We start from the raw sequence: 22993 nt of genomic DNA, 5'->3' as shown, positions 1-22993 counted from the left end.
CTCTGTCAGTAATTTCTCTCAGGATGATGACTTTGTGTTCGAGGACTTTGCCCGTCTGCGGCTGAAAGGAACGAAGGACGATAAGGATGAGGATGACCACTTGTGCTAGCTCTCCCTCCCCCAGGACCATGCACCTGAACCTGGGGAGAGGTGCTAGGCGAGTCCCTGGTCTCATGTTGTCTCCAGGCCAGTAGGCTCAACTTCAGAAAGGGGGAGCAGGAGCACTCATATATATTATATTTTTCATTTCCCCCCCTTCTACTTCTTCTTCTTCGTCTTCTTCTCTCTTCTTTCTTGTACATCTTTGATGGCATTTTCCATTTCTACTCCTTCGTTTTGTCACGCGTTTGTTTGAGAAACAGAGAGAATGAGAGATGAAACAGAGAGTGAGAGAGAGATGGAGAGATTTATAGGAGTGTCGAGTCCACAGTGTCTGTTTTAGGGAATCCTTCTACATGTTTTGGATCCATTCTTTGATTCAGGGTTGATGTTATATGTTCTATATGCTCTATAGGTCCCAGCTTTATAAGAAGTGGGTAGACAGACAGATATACATTTGTCATTATTTACATGATGGAATACCATGTACCTAAGGTTGCAAAATTCCCCAAATTCCCAGATTTTCAAGAAATTCTGGTCAGAAGAATCTGGATTTCCTACTTATTCTCTCCTGATTCTGGGAATCTTCCAACCAAGATTTCTGGGAAAACCTGGGAATTTTGAGGAAAGTTTGGGGAATTTAGGCAATCCTATATGTAACTGTAATGTACAGGACTGCGTTGCTGCACAACTACTTAGAGGGAACATGAGTTTAATAGTTTAGTTAATTACATTGTTATGACATAGTTATAACCAGTTATTACACTGTAATTACATTGTTATTATGCTACTATTATTATTACACCTTTACCTTATCCTTGACACCCATTATACCCAATATGTAACTCAATACTTTACCCCTTTATGGCAAGTGTGAAACGATTACATATCGTCACAGTGAGGGAGTGAGTAAGTGTCCTGTGTGTGCAGTGTGCTTACAGTCAGCTACAGTGAGCGTTTTAGTGTTGTGCACTTTACACCCTGCGACAATAACTGTAAGTGCTTACACTGAGGGTGTGAGTGTGATGCATTCAGCATGAGGATGCAGGCGATCGTATGTACAGACAGTGTATTCTGTTAATTAACAACTACAGGCAGCAAAGCCTACACACACCCACACACACCCCCCCACACACACACCCCCACACACACACCCTACATTCAGCGGATGCCATGAACACGATAAATAGCTATTCTTTTACGTTAATGATTTGCCCAAAGTCGTTTTCTTGGTAGATCAGGTGGCAGTTTGATCGAACCCAACTGTCAATAAGATCAGGGCTCATGTCTATGACGATAGCCTACTGTACTTTACTGGGCCAATTATAAAGCTGTGGTTTTCTAGAGGAGTAGGAGTGCTGATCTAGGATCAGGTCCCGCCGCAATATAACCTTATTCATTTTGATCGACCTGGCCAAAAGGATATTTTTTGGACAGCTCACAAAGGGTGCCCCCTGGTGTGTGAAAAGCTGTAGTCTTCTGCAGGTCTATCAATAGAGTATTTAAAGGAGGTTGAAGGTGGAAGTTTCCCCCTCCACTGATACAGGGTAACATTATTTTGGTGTAGGGCAGCGGTTCTCAAACTTGGTCCTCTGGACCCAAAGGGGTACATGTTTTGTTTTTTGCCCGAACACGACACATCATTTGATTCAAATGATCAAAGCTTGATGATTAGTTGAGTATTTGAATCAGCTGTGTTGTGCTGGGGAAAAACCCAAAATGTGCTCCCAGAGGGGGCTCCAGGACCGAGTTTGGGAAATGCTGTTGTAGGGTAATCTGATCCTAGATCTGTGGTTAGGGAGTGACTTCTACCTCAATTGTGGTAAGTTTAACATTGACCAACCTCTTAAACCTACCAGCATCCAACTTTAGCCTCAATCATCAGAATCACCAATGTAGGGAGTAGGGGAAAGGGGGGGTGGGAGGAAAGGGGGGTGGGAGGGAAATTAATGGAGAAAAAACATTTTATTTTTGTTGTAATAATCGCCAGAGATATATACGTACTTAAATGTTGCCATTATTTGTATTTTATTCTTAAGACATTGTTTTATTTTTTATTATTAAAAAGTCAGGTGATAAGTGATATGAACCAACTGCTGTAAATATTCGTACTGTTCCGTTCAACTCAACAGCCAATAGGTGTTCACTATAGAACACTGCAGTCCAATGACCGAGCACAGTTTATAGGATAATCAGTCACAGAATCCCACGGTTTATAGGATAATCAGTCACAGAATCCCACGGTTTATAGGATAATCAGTCACAGAATCCCAGTTTATAGGATAATCAGTCACAGAATCCCACGGTTTATAGGATAATCAGTCACAGAATCCCACGGTTTATAGGATAATCAGTCACAGAATCCCACGGTTTATAGGATAATCAGTCACAGAATCCCACGGTTTATAGGATAATCAGTCACAGAATCCCACGGTTTATAGGATAATCAGTCACAGAATCCCACGGTTTATAGAATAATCAGTCACAGAATCCCAGTTTATAGGATAACCAGTCACAGAATCCCACGGTTTATAGGATAATCAGTCACAGAATCCCAGTTTATAGGATAATCAGTCACAGAATCCCAGTTTATAGGATAATCCGTCACAGAATCCCAGTTTATAGGATAATCAGTCACAGAATCCCACGGTTTATAGGATAATCAGTCACAGAATCCCACGGTTTATAGGATAATCAGTCACAGAATCCCAGTTTATAGGATAATCAGTCACAGAATCCCCCAGTTTATAGGATAATCAGTCACAGAATCCCAGTTTATAGGATAATCAGTCACAGAATCCCACGGTTTATAGGATAATCAGTCACAGAATCCCAGTTTATAGGATAATCAGTCACAGAATCCCAGTTTATAGGATAATTAGTCACAGAATCCCACGGTTTATAGGATAATCAGTCACAGAATCCCACGGTTTATAGGATAATCAGTCACAGAATCCCACGGTTTATAGGATAATCAGTCACAGAATCCCACGGTTTATAGGATAATCAGTCACAGAATCCCACGGTTTATAGGATAATCAGTCACAGAATCCCACGGTTTATAGGATAATCAGTCACAGAATCCCACGGTTTATAGGATAATCAGTCACAGAATCCCACGGTTTATAGAATAATCAGTCACAGAATCCCAGTTTATAGGATAATCAGTCACAGAATCCCACGGTTTATAGGATAATCAGTCACAGAATCCCAGTTTATAGGATAATCAGTCACAGAATCCCAGTTTATAGGATAATCAGTCACAGAATCCCACGGTTTATAGGATAATCAGTCACAGAATCCCACGGTTTATAGGATAATCAGTCACAGAATCCCACGGTTTATAGGATAATCAGTCACAGAATCCCCCAGTTTATAGGATAATCAGTCACAGAATCCCACGTTTATAGGATAATCAGTCACAGAATCCCACGGTTTATAGGATAATCAGTCACAGAATCCCAGGTTTATAGGATAATCGGTCACAGAATCCCCAGTTTATAGGATAATCAGTCACAGAATCCCCCAGTTTATAGGATAATCAGTCACAGAATCCCAGTTTATAGGATAATCAGTCACAGAATCCCACAGTTTATAGGATAATCGGTCACAGAATCCCACGGTTTATAGGATAATAGGTCACAGACTCCCACAGTTTATAGGATAATCAGTCACAGAATCCCCCAGTTTATAGGATAATAGGTCACAGAATCCCACGGTTTATAGGATAATAGGTCACTGAATCCCCCAGTTTATAGGATAATCAGTCATCGAATCCAAGTTTATAGGATAATCAGTCACAGAATCATCCCATGGTTTATAGGATAATCAGCCACAGAATCATCCCATGGTTTATAGGATAATCAGTCACAGAATCCCAGTTTATAGGATAATCAGTCATCGAATCCAAGTTTATAGGATAATCAGTCACAGAATCCCAGTTTATAGGATAATCAGTCACAGAATCTCAAATCCAGGTTCTCAAGGACCCCTTAGTTAACTTACAATTATCTATAAACTGAATTTAAACATACTTCATCAATTGAATGTAGTTTCATAAGTCCACTTTAAGTTTGATAAATAAGTTCTGTTTTGAAATGTATAGGAAATCAGAATAACCAGGGGCCCCTCGGGACCAGGATATGGAAAGATGGGCTACTACTGTATAATCTAGATTGTAGACACTTCATAGGCTATTACAGAGTACTTTGCAGTCAGTTATGGGTATACTGTATGTCTGTAAAGGTGTTTAGGTGTAGAATGAAGATAGATAGGGAGGATTGATTGATCGATTGACACTTGGCTCATTTATCAGATTGAAAATCACGGTGTTTGAACAGGTTATATATGTATATAACATAAAAGGGGAAAACTATCCACCTAATGTACCGTTTCAAAGAGGGACAAGCTTCAACTATGGCAAGCCAAGAGGAACAAATGACTAAGCCAGCAAATGCAATGTAACAACACTGATCGCCTCTTCTTATGAGAAGTGTTGAATTGATTGCAGCCGTCGCCATTTTGGTTCAATGACAATAATGTTTTTTCTTAACATGAAATGTGTGGGCTCATTCAACTTGTGTAAACCCATCAACAATTGTCCATGGTTAATGAGATTTATATTGATGGTCACGTTAACAAACAATGTTGCACATTACTTTTTACCCCTTTGAATGCACCATACTGTTACTAACACCCAGAGGATGACATCATAGGCTGAGGTTGTAAACAGGGTGTAATCATAGAAATACAATTTCTAGAATTGACATCTCCATTCAAGTAATGTTTATTTCCCTTCTTGTAATTATATTTCTATGGGTGTGATGATGTCAATCACAACACACTAGTCATGAAGCTTCACAATTAGGTTATAAAGGTTCCTAAGAAGGTGATAAACGTCATACTCTGTTCATGTTATGAATGGATCGACGCATGGCATTCTAAAAATGCAGTGTCTTAAAACATTATGAACAATTTAGTGATATAGAACATTCAGAACCTCCAGAAGCTCTCTTAGGGACCATGTAAATGTTACAATGAGCTATTTTGTATTTAAAGTGGCCTCTTATGACACAGTATGCCCTATGAACCTTCATAGCACCCTTATAAACAGCCATAAAGGATGATGAAATTGTGTAAAAGAAATAAGGCATGAAAGGCTGTCATATATTGATGATGTCACAGCTAAGGGGGCCTCTTGTGCCTGCTTTAAAATTCAGTTATATCATGTTTTATGACTGCATCATAAGGTGAATGTTTATAAGGCATTATAAGACTTTGGAAGAGACCACTTCAGGTAGTTGTGTTACCAGCTTTTCCTTTGTTTGTAAATCTGAATGGTGATTGTCCTCATCAGTCTGTAAACCAGTCAAGTGTAGAGAAAAACAAAAAAACTTAAAGTGGAAGTTCAGTATTTCACAACTTAACCATGGATTAGTTTCTCCATAGACTACTTTTAGGTTGAGGAAACATCTAAAACACTCAGTAAAATACTGAACTTCCCCTTTAAAAACAAAGATCTTCTATTTTTGATCCCTTCCACCTTAGTTGAGGTATCCATGGAAATGCACGGAATCATGTTGGTTTGTAGACTATTGAGACACGACTTCTATTTTATTTTAAGGACAATTTTAAGCTACTAGAACTATTACTACTGCTAAAATTGAGATTCATAGAGAACTATACTTAAACGCTACCTGATAATTTAATAAATTCACAGATAAAGTAAGACAAAGTATATTGTTATTAAGGAAACCAAGATACTGTATAAGCAATATGTTATTTTAGTCAATAAAATTTTACAAAATCACAATGACATTTTTTTTTTTAAGGTTTAAAAGCATTGGAGAATATATGTCGCTTCTTTATTTTGTACTGCATTTTAGAAAATGTCAATTTTTAAAAACAGTTAACATACAAAACAGGTCTCCGTGTGTTTATTTGTTAGTGTGTACTGTCTGTGTGTATAAAATATGAAGGAATGTATCAAACAAATAGGGAAATGTAATGAAACACTAACTTTATTACAAAACATAGCCGAATACATTTTCGGACTAATATCAAATAAAAATCAAAAACAAAAGAAAAGTATTTCAGTCCCCATCTCTCCGCGGCAGGTGGTGCTAAGACACCACGGTGACAGCAAGCTATGGAAACGTCCACCTACTGCGCTCTCCCGACCATCGTTCTGGTGTGACTGTTTTCTCTCAGGGTTGTGGATCCAGCATGACTTCGCAGGTGCGTCCCAGCTCTCCCAGTTTGACCCTGGCGTACTCTGCTCTGTTCAGGGCCATCTGACAGTCCTTCCTAGCTGAGTATGTGGAGCCTTCGTGGGGCTGGCCTGTGGCAACCTGCAGGGGAGAGAGAGAAAGAAGGCAGTGTGTGAAAGGGAGAAATGTAAGTGTTCAGTTAGGTGAATGTGGGCCGTTCTGACTAGCAGAATGCTACGCTACCAGGTGAACGTGGGCCGTTCTGACTAGCAGAATGCTACGCTACCAGGTGAACGTGGGCCGTTCTGACTAGCAGAATGCTACGCTACCAGGTGAACGTGGGCCGTTCTGACTAGCAGAATGCTACGCTACCAGGTGAACGTGGGCCGTTCTGACTAGCAGAATGCTACACTACCAGGTGAATGTGAAATATGCATAACTTTGATGTAGAAAGAAACCTATGCTACTACTGTACTTAGAAAAGCCAATAGGCTGTAGTGTAGTCACATAACGAGAGTCATATCTACACGGGCAAGTTACATTTCTATGTTTCAGTTCCCGGTGTGGCACACCATGTGTGTGTGTCTGTGTGCAAGGCCATGCATGTTTGTGTCAGTCTTGTGTGTCTGTCTGTCTCTTCTTTGTCCTACCTGTGTGAGATATTTGATCTGTGAGCTGAGTTCAGTCTCCACTCTGCTGACCGAGCCAGTAAACTGACTAAGCTGTCTGTCCAGGAAACTGGCATTGTGCTTGTCTTTAGACAGCTCCAACACGATGTTACCTAGAGAAGATGAACACAGTAAACAGTATTAGGCATATGTATTTACGTACAGATACTGACATTGTGCTTGTCTTTAACAACTCCAGGCGATGTTACCTGCAGGAGTCAGAATATGAGCACAGAAATCAACATTATCAAAGAGTAGTCTAGTTTACAGATAGAGATAATAGAGCGACAATGAATGCCCATTCTTTCGAGAGCTCTATTTCTAATATAATAAATGTGTGTCTACCTACCGCTAACTAGTTATATGTAACATGACACAGGTATAGTAAGCTCTGGTCCAGCAAGCCGCACTATGGATCAGAGCGAACCCACTGGGCAAAAACCGGTTAAATAAACGTCGTTTCCAAGTCATAAACAAATCCATGTGATGACGTTGAATCAACGAGGCAAACCGATTAGATTTGCAAAGTCATGAACGTAAGGTAATTTCGTATTTTTTCAAACTGTTAACGTAAATCCAATTACATTGTGAAATGTTTTGTTGATTTCCCTCAACCAGGTGTACTGTAAATCAAAACCAGACGTTGATCTACCGTCTGTGCCCAGTGGGAATATATAGCTAGCTAGGCACGTGTTTCTCATTACAGAGTAGTTGAACGGTTGTTGCGGCAGGCAGGGATAACGTTATACAGTAAGTAACGTCAGCTACTAACCGGCGCACTGCAGAATCGTTGCAATTTGATTCTCAACCTCCTCCAAAGCTCTCAGTCGGTCATTCGCCATCACTTTCACTCACTGGGAGTAAAACAATCAGAGAAACGAATCTTCCCAGAAGCGGCTACGGCACAATATCGTAGCTAACAGGTTGTTAACTCAATGCATTAATCCAAAATGCTGCCAAACTCATTCATGTCAAAACCACACACTGCAGAAAGCGAACATCAACAAAAACCCTTCTGAGAAAGGGCGCGTAGAAATAACGTCAACACATTCGGTGCGTAAATACTTCCGTCGTACAATGATGACGTTATAGCGTGGCGAAGTGGCAAGATGGCTGCAACAGCGGCTTGGATGCATGGCCCCGCCAATATGCGGTTAACCGAGGGTCTGGTGTCTGTTCTGAAAGAGCAGCGGCCCGAATATTTACCTGCACTTTTAGCAAATTACCGGGAGCACGGAGTGGTTTCGACTCAGGTAAAATTAGCCAGCTATTATTGGAAGTAGCCGCGGATGGCAGCATCCCATCGGCGCTCCAGTCCGTAGCATCTGTCTCAATGCAATGGACTCGTGTTAGTCTTTGTTTTCCCCGTTTACTGTTGTGTCATAGCTACATAGCTAACTCTATTGAAGTTTTGCTTCTACAGTGTGTATAGTTGGGTCGATCGCCTGATTGCTGTCACTTACTTCTCGCTCGGCTTCTAACCCCCAGAGTTCGGCAGCAGTTGGTGGTCTCGTGGGAGTCAGCAATGCCAAACTCGGAAACAGCAAAACCAGGTTTGAGGGCCTGTGTCTGCTGTCGGTGTTGGTCAAGGATAGTTCTAGCGATGTGTTCCAGCAACACTGTCTGTCCTGGCTAAGGTCCCTACAGCAGGTCATACAGGTAAGACACACATGTATGGACTGGAAACACCTGTAGACTTTGACCATAAACGCACACCTATGGCAAACATCTGTATTCATTACTTCTTGCAATGGTAATTGTTTATTGTTTCAGAACCAAACGGATGCAAACAGCACAAACGTAATAAAATGAGGACCTACCTGAATATGTCCAATTAAAAACTAAACGTTTTGCAGCAGACAATGTTTTGCAACAGAATCGGCATAATAAGTACACCCCTTGGTTAAGAAATACAGGTAGTGTAGCTAGTAACTACATCGGTCCAAAACATTCACAATGAGACAAATCAAACCTGCACAACACAAAGAAATAAAACACCGCTTTCTCATCTGAAATCATGGGGACGTCAGAAAGAGCTGGGGTGTATTAATTAGTCGCAGACCGTAGCAAAACGTTTTGCAACGGAAAGCGTTTACTCCAAATGTAAAGAAATATATATACATTTTTGCTACAAAAACAACAGTTTCTATTGGACAAATTCAGGTAGGTTTGGTTCTGTTTGGTTCCTAGAGTTTTCCTTTGAAAAATGTTTTGCAATAATCCAAACGTTTTGCTACGGTCTTCAACTCCTGGGCTAAATGTATTCCATTTCACACTTTTTTTTCTTCTCTCTCTCTCCCCCAGTCACAGGCCCCTCTCCCGTCCATCCAGCTAGCGGTGGGTGTTCTCCAGGACCTGCTCCAGTACTCCTCCCAGCTACCTGAGCTGGCCAGGGAGGTGGGCCTCAACTCTATCCTGGGGATCCTCACCTCCCTGCTAGGCCTCAAGTCTGAGGTAAGACTAACGCTTAAACTGGGCCAGTACACATTGGTACTGAGTTCTGGCACCTCCTAATTTTCAACAGCTTCATTACCAGCAGTTCTCATGGAATATTGGCTGTAAAATATGATGAGTACCGACACTTATTTATTTCCACTTCAAGCACTGTAATTGCGTAGGCTGAAGGATACCATTTGAAGCAAATTGTGATGGTGGCAAAATCTGCAAGATTTATTTTCTGTTGTAGAATATTTCAGATTGTAGGTAGGGCTGTTGCAGTGACCGTATTACCGCCACTCCGTCAGCCATGACCACAGTCAAATTCCAGGTGACCATGTGTTAGTAGTACCCAACTCACTAACAATCATCAGGTCCTAATGGCCTGGTACTCAGGGCTCTACTGTCCCTCTAACCACTCTGACATGTGTTAGTAGTACCCAACTCACTAACAATCATCAGGTCCTAATGGTCTGGTACTCAGGGCTCTACTGTCCCTCTAACCACTCTGACATGTGTTAGTAGTACCCAACTCACTAACAATCATCAGGTCCTAATGGTCTGGTACTCAGGGCTCTACTGTCCCTCTAACCACTCTGACATGTGTTAGTAGTACCCAACTCACTAACAATCATCAGGTCCTAATGGTCTGGTACTCAGGGCTCTACTGTCCCTCTAACCACTCTGACATGTGTTAGTAGAACCCAACTCACTAACAATCATCAGGTCCTAATGGTCTGGTACTCAGGGCTCTACTGTCCCTCTAACCACTCTGACATGTGTTAGTAGAACCCAACTCACTAACAATCATCAGGTCCTAATGGTCTGGTACTCAGGGCTCTACTGTCCCTCTAACCACTCTGACATGTGTTAGTAGAACCCAACTCACTAACAATCATCAGGTCCTAATGGCCTGGTACTCAGGGCTCTACTGTCCCTCTAACCACTCTGACATGTGTTAGTAGTACCCAACTCACTAACAATCATCAGGTCCTAATGGTCTGGTACTCAGGGCTCTACTGTCCCTCTAACCACTCTGACATGTGTTAGTAGTACCCAACTCACTAATGATCATCAGGTCCTAATGGTCTGGTACTCAGGGCTCTACTGTCCCTCTAACCACTCTGACATGTGTTAGTAGTACCCAACTCACTAACAATCATCAGGTCCTAATGGTCTGGTACTCAGGGCTCTACTGTCCCTCTAACCACTCTGACATGTGTTAGTAGTACCCAACTCACTAATGATCATCAGGTCCTAATGGTCTGGTACTCAGGGCTCTACTGTCCCTCTAACCACTCTGACATGTGTTAGTAGTACCCAACTCACTAACAATCATCAGGTCCTAATGGTCTGGTACTCAGGGCTCTACTGTTCCTCTAACCACTCTGACATGTGTTAGTAGTACCCAACTCACTAACAATCATCAGGTCCTAATGGTCTGGTACTCAGGGCTCTACTGTCCCTCTAACCACTCTGACATGTGTTAGTAGTACCCAACTCACTAACAATCATCAGGTCCTAATGGTCTGGTACTCAGGGCTCTACTGTCCCTCTAACCACTCTGACATGTGTTAGTAGAACCCAACTCACTAACAATCATCAGGTCCTAATGGTCTGGTACTCAGGGCTCTACTGTCCCTCTAACCACTCTGACATGTGTTAGTAGTACCCAACTCACTAACAATCATCAGGTCCTAATGGTCTGGTACTCAGGGCTCTACTGTCCCTCTAACCACTCTGACATGTGTTAGTAGAACCCAACTCACTAACAATCATCAGGTCCTAATGGTCTGGTACTCAGGGCTCTACTGTCCCTCTAACCACTCTGACATGTGTTAGTAGAACCCAACTCACTAACAATCATCAGGTCCTAATGGTCTGGTACTCAGGGCTCTACTGTCCCTCTAACCACTCTGACATGTGTTAGTAGAACCCAACTCACTAACAATCATCAGGTCCTAATGGCCTGGTACTCAGGGCTCTACTGTCCCTCTAACCACTCTGACATGTGTTAGTAGTACCCAACTCACTAACAATCATCAGGTCCTAATGGTCTGGTACTCAGGGCTCTACTGTCCCTCTAACCACTCTGACATGTGTTAGTAGTACCCAACTCACTAATGATCATCAGGTCCTAATGGTCTGGTACTCAGGGCTCTACTGTCCCTCTAACCACTCTGACATGTGTTAGTAGTACCCAACTCACTAACAATCATCAGGTCCTAATGGTCTGGTACTCAGGGCTCTACTGTCCCTCTAACCACTCTGACATGTGTTAGTAGTACCCAACTCACTAATGATCATCAGGTCCTAATGGTCTGGTACTCAGGGCTCTACTGTCCCTCTAACCACTCTGACATGTGTTAGTAGTACCCAACTCACTAACAATCATCAGGTCCTAATGGTCTGGTACTCAGGGCTCTACTGTCCCTCTAACCACTCTGACATGTGTTAGTAGTACCCAACTCACTAACAATCATCAGGTCCTAATGGTCTGGTACTCAGGGCTCTACTGTCCCTCTAACCACTCTGACATGTGTTAGTAGTACCCAACTCACTAACAATCATCAGGTCCTAATGGTCTGGTACTCAGGGCTCTACTGTCCCTCTAACCACTCTGACATGTGTTAGTAGAACCCAACTCACTAACAATCATCAGGTCCTAATGGTCTGGTACTCAGGGCTCTACTGTCCCTCTAACCACTCTGACATGTGTTAGTAGTACCCAACTCACTAACAATCATCAGGTCCTAATGGTCTGGTACTCAGGGCTCCACTGTCCCTCTAACCACTCTGACATGTGTTAGTAGTACCCAACTCACTAACAATCATCAGGTCCTAATGGCCTGGTACTCAGGGCTCTACTGTCCCTCTAACCACTCTGACATGTGTTAGTAGTACCCAACTCACTAACAATCATCAGGTCCTAATGGCCTGGTACTCAGGGCTCTACTGTCCCTCTAACCACTCTGACATGTGTTAGTAGAACCCAACTCACTAACAATCATCAGGTCCTAATGGTCTGGTACTCAGGGCTCTACTGTCCCTCTAACCACTCTGACATGTGTTAGTAGAACCCAACTCACTAACAATCATCAGGTCCTAATGGTCTGGTACTCAGGGCTCTACTGTCCCTCTAACCACTCTGACATGTGTTAGTAGAACCCAACTCACTAACAATCATCAGGTCCTAATGGCCTGGTACTCAGGGCTCTACTGTCCCTCTAACCACTCTGACATGTGTTAGTAGTACCCAACTCACTAACAATCATCAGGTCCTAATGGTCTGGTACTCAGGGCTCTACTGTCCCTCTAACCACTCTGACATGTGTTAGTAGTACCCAACTCACTAACAATCATCAGGTCCTAATGGTCTGGTACTCAGGGCTCTACTGTCCCTCTAACCACTCTGACATGTGTTAGTAGTACCCAACTCACTAACAATCATCAGGTCCTAATGGTCTGGTACTCAGGGCTCTACTGTCCCTCTAACCACTCTGACATGTGTTAGTAGAACCCAACTCACTAACAATCATCAGGTCCTAATGGTCTGGTACTCAGGGCTCTACTGTCCCTCTAACCACTCTGACATGTGTTAGTAGAACCCAACTCACTAACAATCATCAGGTCCTAATGGCCTGGTACTCAGGGCTCTACTGTCCCTCTAACCACTCTGACATGTGTTAGTAGTACCCAACTCACTAACAATCATCAGGTCCTAATGGCCTGGTACTCAGGGCTCTACTGTCCCTCTAACCACTCTGACATGTGTTAGTAGTACCCAACTCACTAATGATCATCAGGTCCTAATGGTCTGGTACTCAGGGCTCTACTGTCCCTCTAACCACTCTGACATGTGTTAGTAGTACCCAACTCACTAACAATCATCAGGTCCTAATGGCCTGGTACTCAGGGCTCTACTGTCCCTCTAACCACTCTGACATGTGTTAGTAGTACCCAACTCACTAACAATCATCAGGTCCTAATGGTCTGGTACTCAGGGCTCTACTGTCCCTCTAACCACTCTGACATGTGTTAGTAGTACCCAACTCACTAACAATCATCAGGTCCTAATGGCCTGGTACTCAGGGCTCTACTGTCCCTCTAACCACTCTGACATGTGTTAGTAGTACCCAACTCACTAATGATCATCAGGTCCTAATGGCCTGGTACTCAGGGCTCTACTGTCCCTCTAACCACTCTGACATGTGTTAGTAGTACCCAACTCACTAACAATCATCAGGTCCTAATGGTCTGGTACTCAGGGCTCTACTGTCCCTCTAACCACTCTGACATGTGTTAGTAGTACCCAACTCACTAACAATCATCAGGTCCTAATGGTCTGGTACTCAGGGCTCTACTGTCCCTCTAACCACTCTGACATGTGTTAGTAGAACCCAACTCACTAACAATCATCAGGTCCTAATGGTCTGGTACTCAGGGCTCTACTGTCCCTCTAACCACTCTGACATGTGTTAGTAGTACCCAACTCACTAACAATCATCAGGTCCTAATGGTCTGGTACTCAGGGCTCTACTGTCCCTCTAACCACTCTGACATGTGTTAGTAGAACCCAACTCACTAACAATCATCAGGTCCTAATGGTCTGGTACTCAGGGCTCTACTGTCCCTCTAACCACTCTGACATGTGTTAGTAGAACCCAACTCACTAACAATCATCAGGTCCTAATGGTCTGGTACTCAGGGCTCTACTGTCCCTCTAACCACTCTGACATGTGTTAGTAGAACCCAACTCACTAACAATCATCAGGTCCTAATGGTCTGGTACTCAGGGCTCTACTGTCCCTCTAACCACTCTGACATGTGTTAGTAGTACCCAACTCACTAACAATCATCAGGTCCTAATGGTCTGGTACTCAGGGCTCTACTGTCCCTCTAACCACTCTGACATGTGTTAGTAGTACCCAACTCACTAACAATCATCAGGTCCTAATGGCCTGGTACTCAGGGCTCTACTGTCCCTCTAACCACTCTGACATGTGTTAGTAGTACCCAACTCACTAACAATCATCAGGTCCTAATGGTCTGGTACTCAGGGCTCTACTGTCCCTCTAACCACTCTGACATGTGTTAGTAGTACCCAACTCACTAACAATCATCAGGTCCTAATGGTCTGGTACTCAGGGCTCTACTGTCCCTCTAACCACTCTGACATGTGTTAGTAGTACCCAACTCACTAACAATCATCAGGTCCTAATGGCCTGGTACTCAGGGCTCTACTGTCCCTCTAACCACTCTGACATCAATGTAATTTCAATAGAAAATCACATCAAAACGTATCTTAAACAGTATCTTGCTTTTAAAAGTCACCCCACTGTGGTTGATGAATTGGATGTAAGAAGTTCAACAACGGGTTGAAACTGAGTGGGAAAACATGTTCCTTGTGGGTGTTGTTTTCAAAGGCAAACACAACGGAATGGACAGCACTTTCTAAAGTGATGATTCATTCAAAGCATTTAAGACATTGCATGTAGAACATCCGTTCACATGTTTAAAATCTGTATTTATTGAATATTCGAAAGTTACAATATACTCGCAGTTAAGCCGCTCAACAACTACATCATACCAGTCATCCAACAGACTCCCATTCAGAGCGACACACAGAAGCATCCAGGGTCAAAGCCCTGCTCCAGGGCACGTTGACAGATCTACCACCAGGCCAAAAAACATGAACCCGAACCCTCCGATATCCCCCAACAGTTCCCCAATAGCTGTTCCTCACCGTTCGAGACCCTCACCGTTCGAGACCCTCACCGTCGAGGTAGTTGTAGTTGTAAAAACACTGCCACTTAGTATCATTCAAATGTACTTTTTATTATGATTTATTTGACTTTTTTTTTTTTTATCTTTGACCATCATTCTATCTCTCACACAGCAACTCCACTCCCACTTGTCTCCAATTCCGCATACCAACCCTTAGCTTCCCTCAGCCCATCCCATCTATCTCTGCTGGCCACCCACTTTGTGTTTCTACGCAACACATATCTTTCAACTATGCTGTGATGTTTAATGTACAATTTCAATCTATCTAATCGAATAGAATTCACAGATTGCGAGTTGAAGATAAATACTTTTACTAAGAGTATTAGTAATTGACTGAACCGGTCTCTCCAGATCTCCGAACAGTACTATTTCTAGGGTCAATTTTAGATCAACGCTGTGCATTTTCAGCCATTCCTGAACCTGAGACCAGAAACAGCCTACCTGAGGGCAATACCAAAATAAATGGTCTATTGATTCTGTATCCTCACAACAAAATCTGCAGAGCTTTGATGATTTTATGCCCCAAATATTCAACATTTTCTTGGTGGCAAGAATTTTATATAATAATTTTAGCTGAAAAGCATGAAGTCTTGAATCTTGCGTTTTAAATATCAACTCATACACCCTCTACCATGGAATCGGTACGTCAAAAATCTCTTCCCAACTATTTTGCAATCTGTATGGCACAATTGTCAACATCCTGGTCCTCAAATGAAACTGGTATACTTATCTATTTATTCTATTTTTATTCCTCCGCCAGTTTTGATCCTTTATATTGGGCAGACAGACCAGTTCCCTACCTCCTCCCGCTGCAACCCGCCGCCTCCATTTTTGGGGCAATCGGTAATCAATTGGTTGTACTCTTGGATTGAGCAGACCTCTCCATACAATTCTGATAACTCCATGAAGGACATAACTCTATCATTCCAACTTACAATATAATTTAAGAGCAAAATACTATTTTCAAACATCTTTCCCATAAATACAGGTGTTTTATCAACCAGCACATTTGAGTTCAGCCATAATATTTGTTCTATCTTTTCAGGGGGATGAAATTGAAATTGTAGCCAGCTCTGCAATGCTTGTTTAAAAACGAGATACTTTGAAAAAAGTATCAATCTGCACAAAGGCAAAATGGCCATTTTAAACAATGGATGAGGTTTTCTTAGTATTCTACTTGAGAACCATTTAGGGTTCAAATAAAACTTTTGAATGAGTGAAGCTTTTAGAGAGAGGTTTAGTGCTTTTATATTTAATAATCTCAACCCACCCAATTCATATTCATTATATAGATAGACACGTTTTATATTGTCTGGTTTAGCGTCCCAGATAAAGCAAAATATTATTTGCTCATATGATTTGAAAAACTAATCATCAGGAGTAGTCATTTTAGCAGACGCTCTCATCCAGAGCGACTTACAGTAGTGAATGCATACATTTCATGCATTTTTTTTTTTGTACTGGCCCCCCATGGGAATCGAACTCACAACCCTGGCGTTGCACACACCATGCTGGCATTGCAAACACCATGCTCTACCAACTAGGCCACAGGGAAGACTACTAGATATGACTAAGGAGTTAATCAGGGAAATTTTTCTAATGGTTGCAGGATCTTGTCTATTTTTACATGTTTTCTATTGAAATTCATTGTGTGGAGCTTATTTATATCTTTTGTGATATGAATACCGAGTATGTCTACTTCACCATCAGCCCATTTTATAGGTAAACTGAAGGGCAATGTGAAGGTATTTTTTAAGGATCCAATACGTAATATTGTACACTTATCATAATTAGGTTTTAGTCCAGAGAGTACAGAAAAGTTATCTAGATCTTTAATGAGACATTGCAGGGATCTAGCTTGCGGACTTAATATAAAACTTGAGTCATCGGCATACATGGACACCTTTGTTTTTAAGCCTTGGATTTTTAATCCTCTAATGTTGTTATTGAATCTGATTTTAATAGCTAGCATTTCGATGGCCATAACGAATAGATATGGTGACAGCGGACACCCTTGTTTAACTCCTCTTGACAATTCAAAACTCTCTGAGAAGTAGCCGTTATTTACTATTTTACACCTGGGGTTGCTAAACATTATTTTTACCCATTTTATAAGAGAATTACCGAAATTGAAAAAATCCAGGCATTTTGAAATAAAATCCTGTCTTACTTTATCAAATGCCTTTTCAAACTCCGCTATAAATACCATTCCTGGCTTCTTATGTTTCATGATGTTATATTATTTCTAGTGGTTGTCGTATATTATCTCCAATGTATCGTCCATGTAAAAAACCTGTCTGATCAGGATGAACAATACCTGGTAAAACCTTTTGAATTCTGAGTGCTATGCATTTTGCTAGTATTTTTGCATCACAACATTGAAGTGTAAGGGGCCTCCAGTTTTTTAGATAGACTGGGTCTTTATATTTGCCATCTGGGTCTTGTTTTAATAATAGAGAAATCAGACCTTCCTGCTGAGTACCTGACTACCATTTCTATAGGAGTAGTTAAAACAATCTAACAATGGAGATTTTAGTATATCAAAAAATACTTGATATACCTCTACCGGTATCAAGCCCTGGGGGTTTTTCAGACTGAAAGGATTTAATAGCCTCAAAGTTCTTCCTCTGTAATTTGGCCTTCGCACTGTACATTTGTTAATTTTCCATTTTTTTAAATATTATTTGGAAAGAATTCCTTACCATAATCTTCATTTAGTGGGAAAGGATGAGATGGAAAAGAGAACATTTGCCTAAAATAATTAGCTTCCTCTTTTAAAATATAATTCGGAGAATCATAGATGACTCCGTCTTCAGTAACGAGTTTCTGCAAATTCTTTTTGTTAGCGTTCCTGTATTGGAGATTCAGGAAGAATTTTGTGCATTTTTCTCCATATTCCATCCAGTTTGCTTTATTTTTGTAATAGATTACATTAGATCATTCTTGAATAAGTTCCTCAAGTTCTTTTTGTTTTTCCTCTAACTTATTTTGTATTTCTGTAGTATCCATACACATGTTAGAGCTTTTGCATACACCCAAGCCCCCCCCCAAAAGAGAGAACTGAATTAAAAGAATGATTGTTCCTTTTTATATACAATATGTACCTTATTAATAGCCTACTGCATATTACGCACATAGATTTAAGATGTCTTTGGTACATAATTGGTCTAACCTATACTGTAAAAATAAACAATTCTAGTAATCCCCTTTGAGTGTGGGCTGTATTATTATGCGTTCTGGATGGACTGGTTACATTATGCTACACTCCAAACTTCCTATCCATGAGTCTGGGAGAGAACGAATAGGATAGGTGATGCTGTTGGTTCATTGATTGTTCAGGGCGGCTTACAGAATTAGCGTACAATTGTAGTGAACTTGTATTTGGCCATTTTCAAAATATTTTCATAATGATTAGGCTGACGCTTTACCTTTAGCTACGTAATATCTCACCACCATGCGTTTCCTTCTCTCTCTCTCCTTCATTCCTTTCTCGGTGATGCAGAGAGAGGGGCTGTCAGTAGTTTATTTAAACCTGTTTAGATGTGAAAACGTACAATGGTTCTGGAACACATTTCACCTGCTTTCCCAAATGAAACACTGGGTAACCACAGCAATGTGGTTGGAGAGGCCATGATGTATAGAGTTTTGGTGGAACATCACCTGTCGCCCAGCAGTTGATGTGTGACTTGAAGTAAGTGTTCTTATAAGCCTAGACATTTCTATATGCAATGCCGTGTGAAAACAGAGTTTTGATGGTTTTCACTAACAAGAGGAGGATCCCAGCTGCTAATATATTTAAGGCATATTTTTCAGCTGCTCACTATGAAACCAGAGTAGCCTACCGGCATGATTTATTCAACTGCGGGAAAGCGGCCTCCATCCACTATTTTGCTGTTCACTACATGTGTTTTTTTCCCCCTGCCCTTTTCCTACCCATTTGATAATGGGCCATTCTAAATCGAAACAAATTTGACATATTAGTAAAGACGCGATTTAAATTGAGAATAATCTGATGGGTGAAAATATGATCAGTTGATGAGAGAACAGCTGTGCAGCCTGAGACGAGGAACAGAGCCAAGCTTTTATTTCCGCTCTTTATTTAGTCAATAGCCTGTAGTCGCATCATGCTGCCCATATATGTTCTGATTTCTAAGACATTCTAAGGTTTGTATCATTCACAACTAAAGTTGCCAAGTAACTCTAAATCTAGCGTATAGGACCTGTTTCAAATGATGACTTTTACGCTCAACATAGCCACCCGCTCCGGAATGGGAAAAATATCATTTCTATTTTATTCAGCTAAGTTCAATTTTATTCTTCTTAATATAAAATAATGGCACAGGCCTTATAAGCATATCTTGTCTGCTAAGTGAACAAGCCTACAGCCTATGGCATGGAGCATAGCCAGATAACATACAGTATCTAGTCTGATAAATGAACAAGTCTACAGTCTATATCATAGCCAGATAACATACAGTATCTAGTCTGATAAATGAACAAGTCTACAGTCTATATCATAGCCAGATAACATACAGTATCTAGTCTGATAAATGAACAAGTCTACAGTCTATATCATAGCCAGATAACATACAGTATCTAGTCTGATAAATGAACAAGTCTACAGTCTATATCATAGCCAGATAACATACAGTAGGACAACTCATATTTTGTTCTTCTGAAATACATTTTCTTCACATCATAATGTTTCTTTAGACCTGACTAAAATAAATAATGGATTTCTTGTGACGTTTTATAATAAATATATATTTGTAACTTTTTTTTTAAATGTAGATGTTCCAAAGGTGTGCATCTGCGGCTTGTATGTGTGGAGACCTGGAGATGCTAAACTGTTTATGTTCATTAACGGTCAATTACCGTCATTAGCATGACCATAACCTGGCTGGCGTTATTTCATAACCGCCACACTCCTAATTGTAGTTACAGGTTGGAAAATACTTGTGTTTTTGTCTGTCCCAGTTTCACCTAGCTGCCATGGAGGGGATGACAGCATGTATGACCTTTTACCCCCGAGCCTGTGGCTCCCTGAGGGTGAGTAGTAGACGTCACCCATTCATTAGATTACACATGAGATGCTTGTCTTTTTCTATTCTCTTTGTTTGGAGACGCTGTGTTGTATTTCTGTCTCTGCCAATTGGTGTTCTTAAGAAGCAACCCTGAGGGGTATACTAAGAAGCAGGAGCAAGCCAGCTAACTTGCTGTTAGGAAATAACTTTTTTGAAAGGTAAGCTTATCATGGGCATGGTCTAATTAACTCAACAACCAAAAACGTATATCCACGTTTAGCTTTCTTTAATGAACCCCAAAACCAGAAGTTATTTCTGGTTGTTTATCCAAGTTAGCTGCTAAGTCATTGATCCTGGTTTGTAGTATACCCCTCTGGTGAAGGCTAAGGGCTGAAAGGTGTTGGTATTAATACTTTATCTCAAGTTCTAAAATGCATCTAACCAGATCTGCCCTACTACTACCCCCCCACCCCCTCCGATGGAGGACTCCATCTCTACTTATGGGATCTCAATCCTTTCCCATTTTAAATATGTGGGAATAGATATCGTTCCTTCCCTAGAACGCTCAAATCAATAAAATTCCACCTCAGTAGATGAACTAATATCCCAGTTGCTTTAACCAGCCGAATATGGATTGTTAAAATGAATATATTACCAAGGCTGAATGTCTGTAGTTCAATGCTTCCCTAGTCCCCCTTCTGGCTGTTAGGATAAAATCCATAGTGCAGTTTAAAATGTATATGACATGTAAGCCAACCCGGATAAAAGTAACAAACTTGCAAAGAGGGAAAGACGTTGGAGGACTAAACTTTAAATTGTATTTCCCGGCACTAGAATTTCTCTCCATCCTAAATTGGTTTAGACATTACTCTTCTGCCCCCTGGCTGAGTATAAAGATATCCCATGGCCATGGAAGAGGTGGTCTCCACTGATATATCCCTTAAACAATGTACTATGGTGTATCCTATGGCCATGGAAGAGGTGGTCTCCACTGATATATCCCTTAAACAATGTACTATGGTGTATCCTATGGCCATGGAAGAGGTGGTCTCCACTGATATATCCCTTAAACAATGTACTATGGTGTATCCTATGGCCATGGAAGAGGTGGTCTCCACTGATATATCCCTTAAACAATGTACTATGGTGTATCCTATGGCCATGGAAGAGGTGGTCTCCACTGATATATCCCTTAAACAATGTACTATGGTGTATCCTATGGCCATGGAAGAGGTGGTCTCCACTGATATATCCCTTAAACAATGTACTATGGTGTATCCTATGGCCATGGAAGAGGTGGTCTCCACTGATATATCCCTTAAACAATGTACTATGGTGTATCCTATGGCCATGGAAGAGGTGGTCTCCACTGATATATCCCTTAAACAATGTAAACTTCACTTTGGTGCTATTATTGATCACATTTCTATTTGGTGCAACATTTAAAAACAATGTAACTGGGAATCAAAATGGCTTGCCCACACTCCATTATTTCACAATAATGCCTTGCGATCTGGATGGTGGCCTTTTGGTACAAATGTGGAATTCGTCCCCTCACCGATATCATGGATAGTAATGGTTTGAGACATTTTAACTGATATCATGGATAGTAATGGTTCGAGACATTTTAACTGATATCATGGATAGTAATGGTTCGAGACATTTTAACTGATATCATGGATAGTAATGGTTCGAGACATTTTAACTGATATCATGGATAGTAATGGTTTGAGACATTTTAACTGATATCATGGATAGTAATGGTTCGAGACATTTTAACTGATATCATGGATAGTAATGGTTCGAGACATTTTAACTGATATCATGGATAGTAATGGTTCGAGACATTTTAACTGATATCATGGATAGTAATGGTTTGAGACATTTTAACCGATATCATGGATAGTAATGGTTCGAGACATTTTAACTGATATCATGGATAGTAATGGTTCGAGACATTTTAACTGATATCATGGATAGTAATGGTTCGAGACATTTTAACTGATATCATGGATAGTAATGGTTCGAGACATTTTAACTGATATCATGGATAGTAATGGTTCGAGACATTTTAACTGATATCATGGATAGTAATGGTTCGAGACATTTTAACTGATATCATGGATAGTAATGGTTCGAGACATTTTAACTGATATCATGGATAGTAATGGTTCGAGACATTTTAACTGATATCATGGATAGTAATGGTTCGAGACATTTTAACTGATATCATGGATAGTAATGGTTCGAGACATTTTAACTGATATCATGGATAGTAATGGTTCGAGACATTTTAAGGATGGAGGCCCACTTCTTTTTATGTTTTATTTTCCTGTTCATACTGAATTAATTATTCAGCTTTATTACACCATTATTTTCTTTTGAGTGGTAGCTTACATGTTTTATAAACTTATCATTTGAAATGGATAATGTACCTGTAAACCCCCCCCCAAAATTAAATCAATACACATTTGATTAAGTTTTTTTAATCAACTTTCACTGCCCTTCCACTGCTGTGGAATTTCCTCTTCACTGACAATTAGTCTTCAACAGGACAAGCTGGGTGCCTGTTTCCTCTCCAAAATGGACAGTGTGAACCCTGAAGTCCAAGAGGCGGCGTGTGAGTGTTATGGTCGTCTGCCTTGTCTGGGCGGAGTCTTGGAGAGAGGGGGAGGCGGGCGTCCAGCCGAGGGATGGACCAATCAGCTTCACTGCCTGCTGGCCTCGGCCAATGGCATGCTGGCACAGCTCTACCAGGGCACAGAGTCCG

The 22993-nt window shown here is 41.1% G+C and overlaps 3 protein-coding genes across 5 annotated transcripts in view; 2 read left to right on the top strand and 1 right to left on the bottom strand.

Annotated features, from left to right (window-relative positions):
- The window catches only part of LOC106577890 (arrestin red cell), a 100389-nt gene extending 94369 nt beyond the window's left edge, over positions 1–6020 (top strand). Inside the window, exon 15 of the mRNA XM_045701535.1 lies at positions 10–6020. Within this exon, the coding sequence (XP_045557491.1) occupies positions 10–109 (100 nt within the window). The 3' untranslated portion in view covers positions 110–6020. The remainder of the gene's footprint in view (positions 1–9) is intronic.
- Positions 6021–6186: 166 nt separating this feature from the next.
- med11 (mediator complex subunit 11) lies at positions 6187–7992 on the bottom strand. Its single transcript, NM_001140922.1, is given in 3 exon segments — positions 6187–6449; positions 6959–7089; positions 7749–7992. Coding segments are annotated over 3 exon segments (345 nt in total). The 5' UTR covers positions 7819–7992; the 3' UTR covers positions 6187–6305.
- A 58-nt stretch (positions 7993–8050) lies between these two features.
- Positions 8051–22993, top strand: part of LOC106577888 (proline-, glutamic acid- and leucine-rich protein 1-like) — a 33339-nt gene continuing 18396 nt past the window's right edge. For all 3 annotated transcript variants that reach the window (XM_014156318.2, XM_014156320.2, XM_014156317.2), the window contains exons 1-5: positions 8051–8229; positions 8465–8635; positions 9281–9430; positions 20177–20248; positions 22777–22993. In XM_014156318.2, coding sequence (XP_014011793.2) covers positions 8086–8229; positions 8465–8635; positions 9281–9430; positions 20177–20248; positions 22777–22993 — 754 coding nt within the window. In that variant the 5' untranslated portion in view covers positions 8051–8085. The remainder of the gene's footprint in view (positions 8230–8464; positions 8636–9280; positions 9431–20176; positions 20249–22776) is intronic.

This window comes from Salmo salar, chromosome ssa18 (assembly GCF_905237065.1).
Source record: "Salmo salar chromosome ssa18, Ssal_v3.1, whole genome shotgun sequence".
NCBI classification, from domain to species: Eukaryota; Metazoa; Chordata; class Actinopteri; order Salmoniformes; family Salmonidae; genus Salmo; species Salmo salar.
This window is presented reverse-complemented; position numbering and strand designations above follow the sequence as displayed.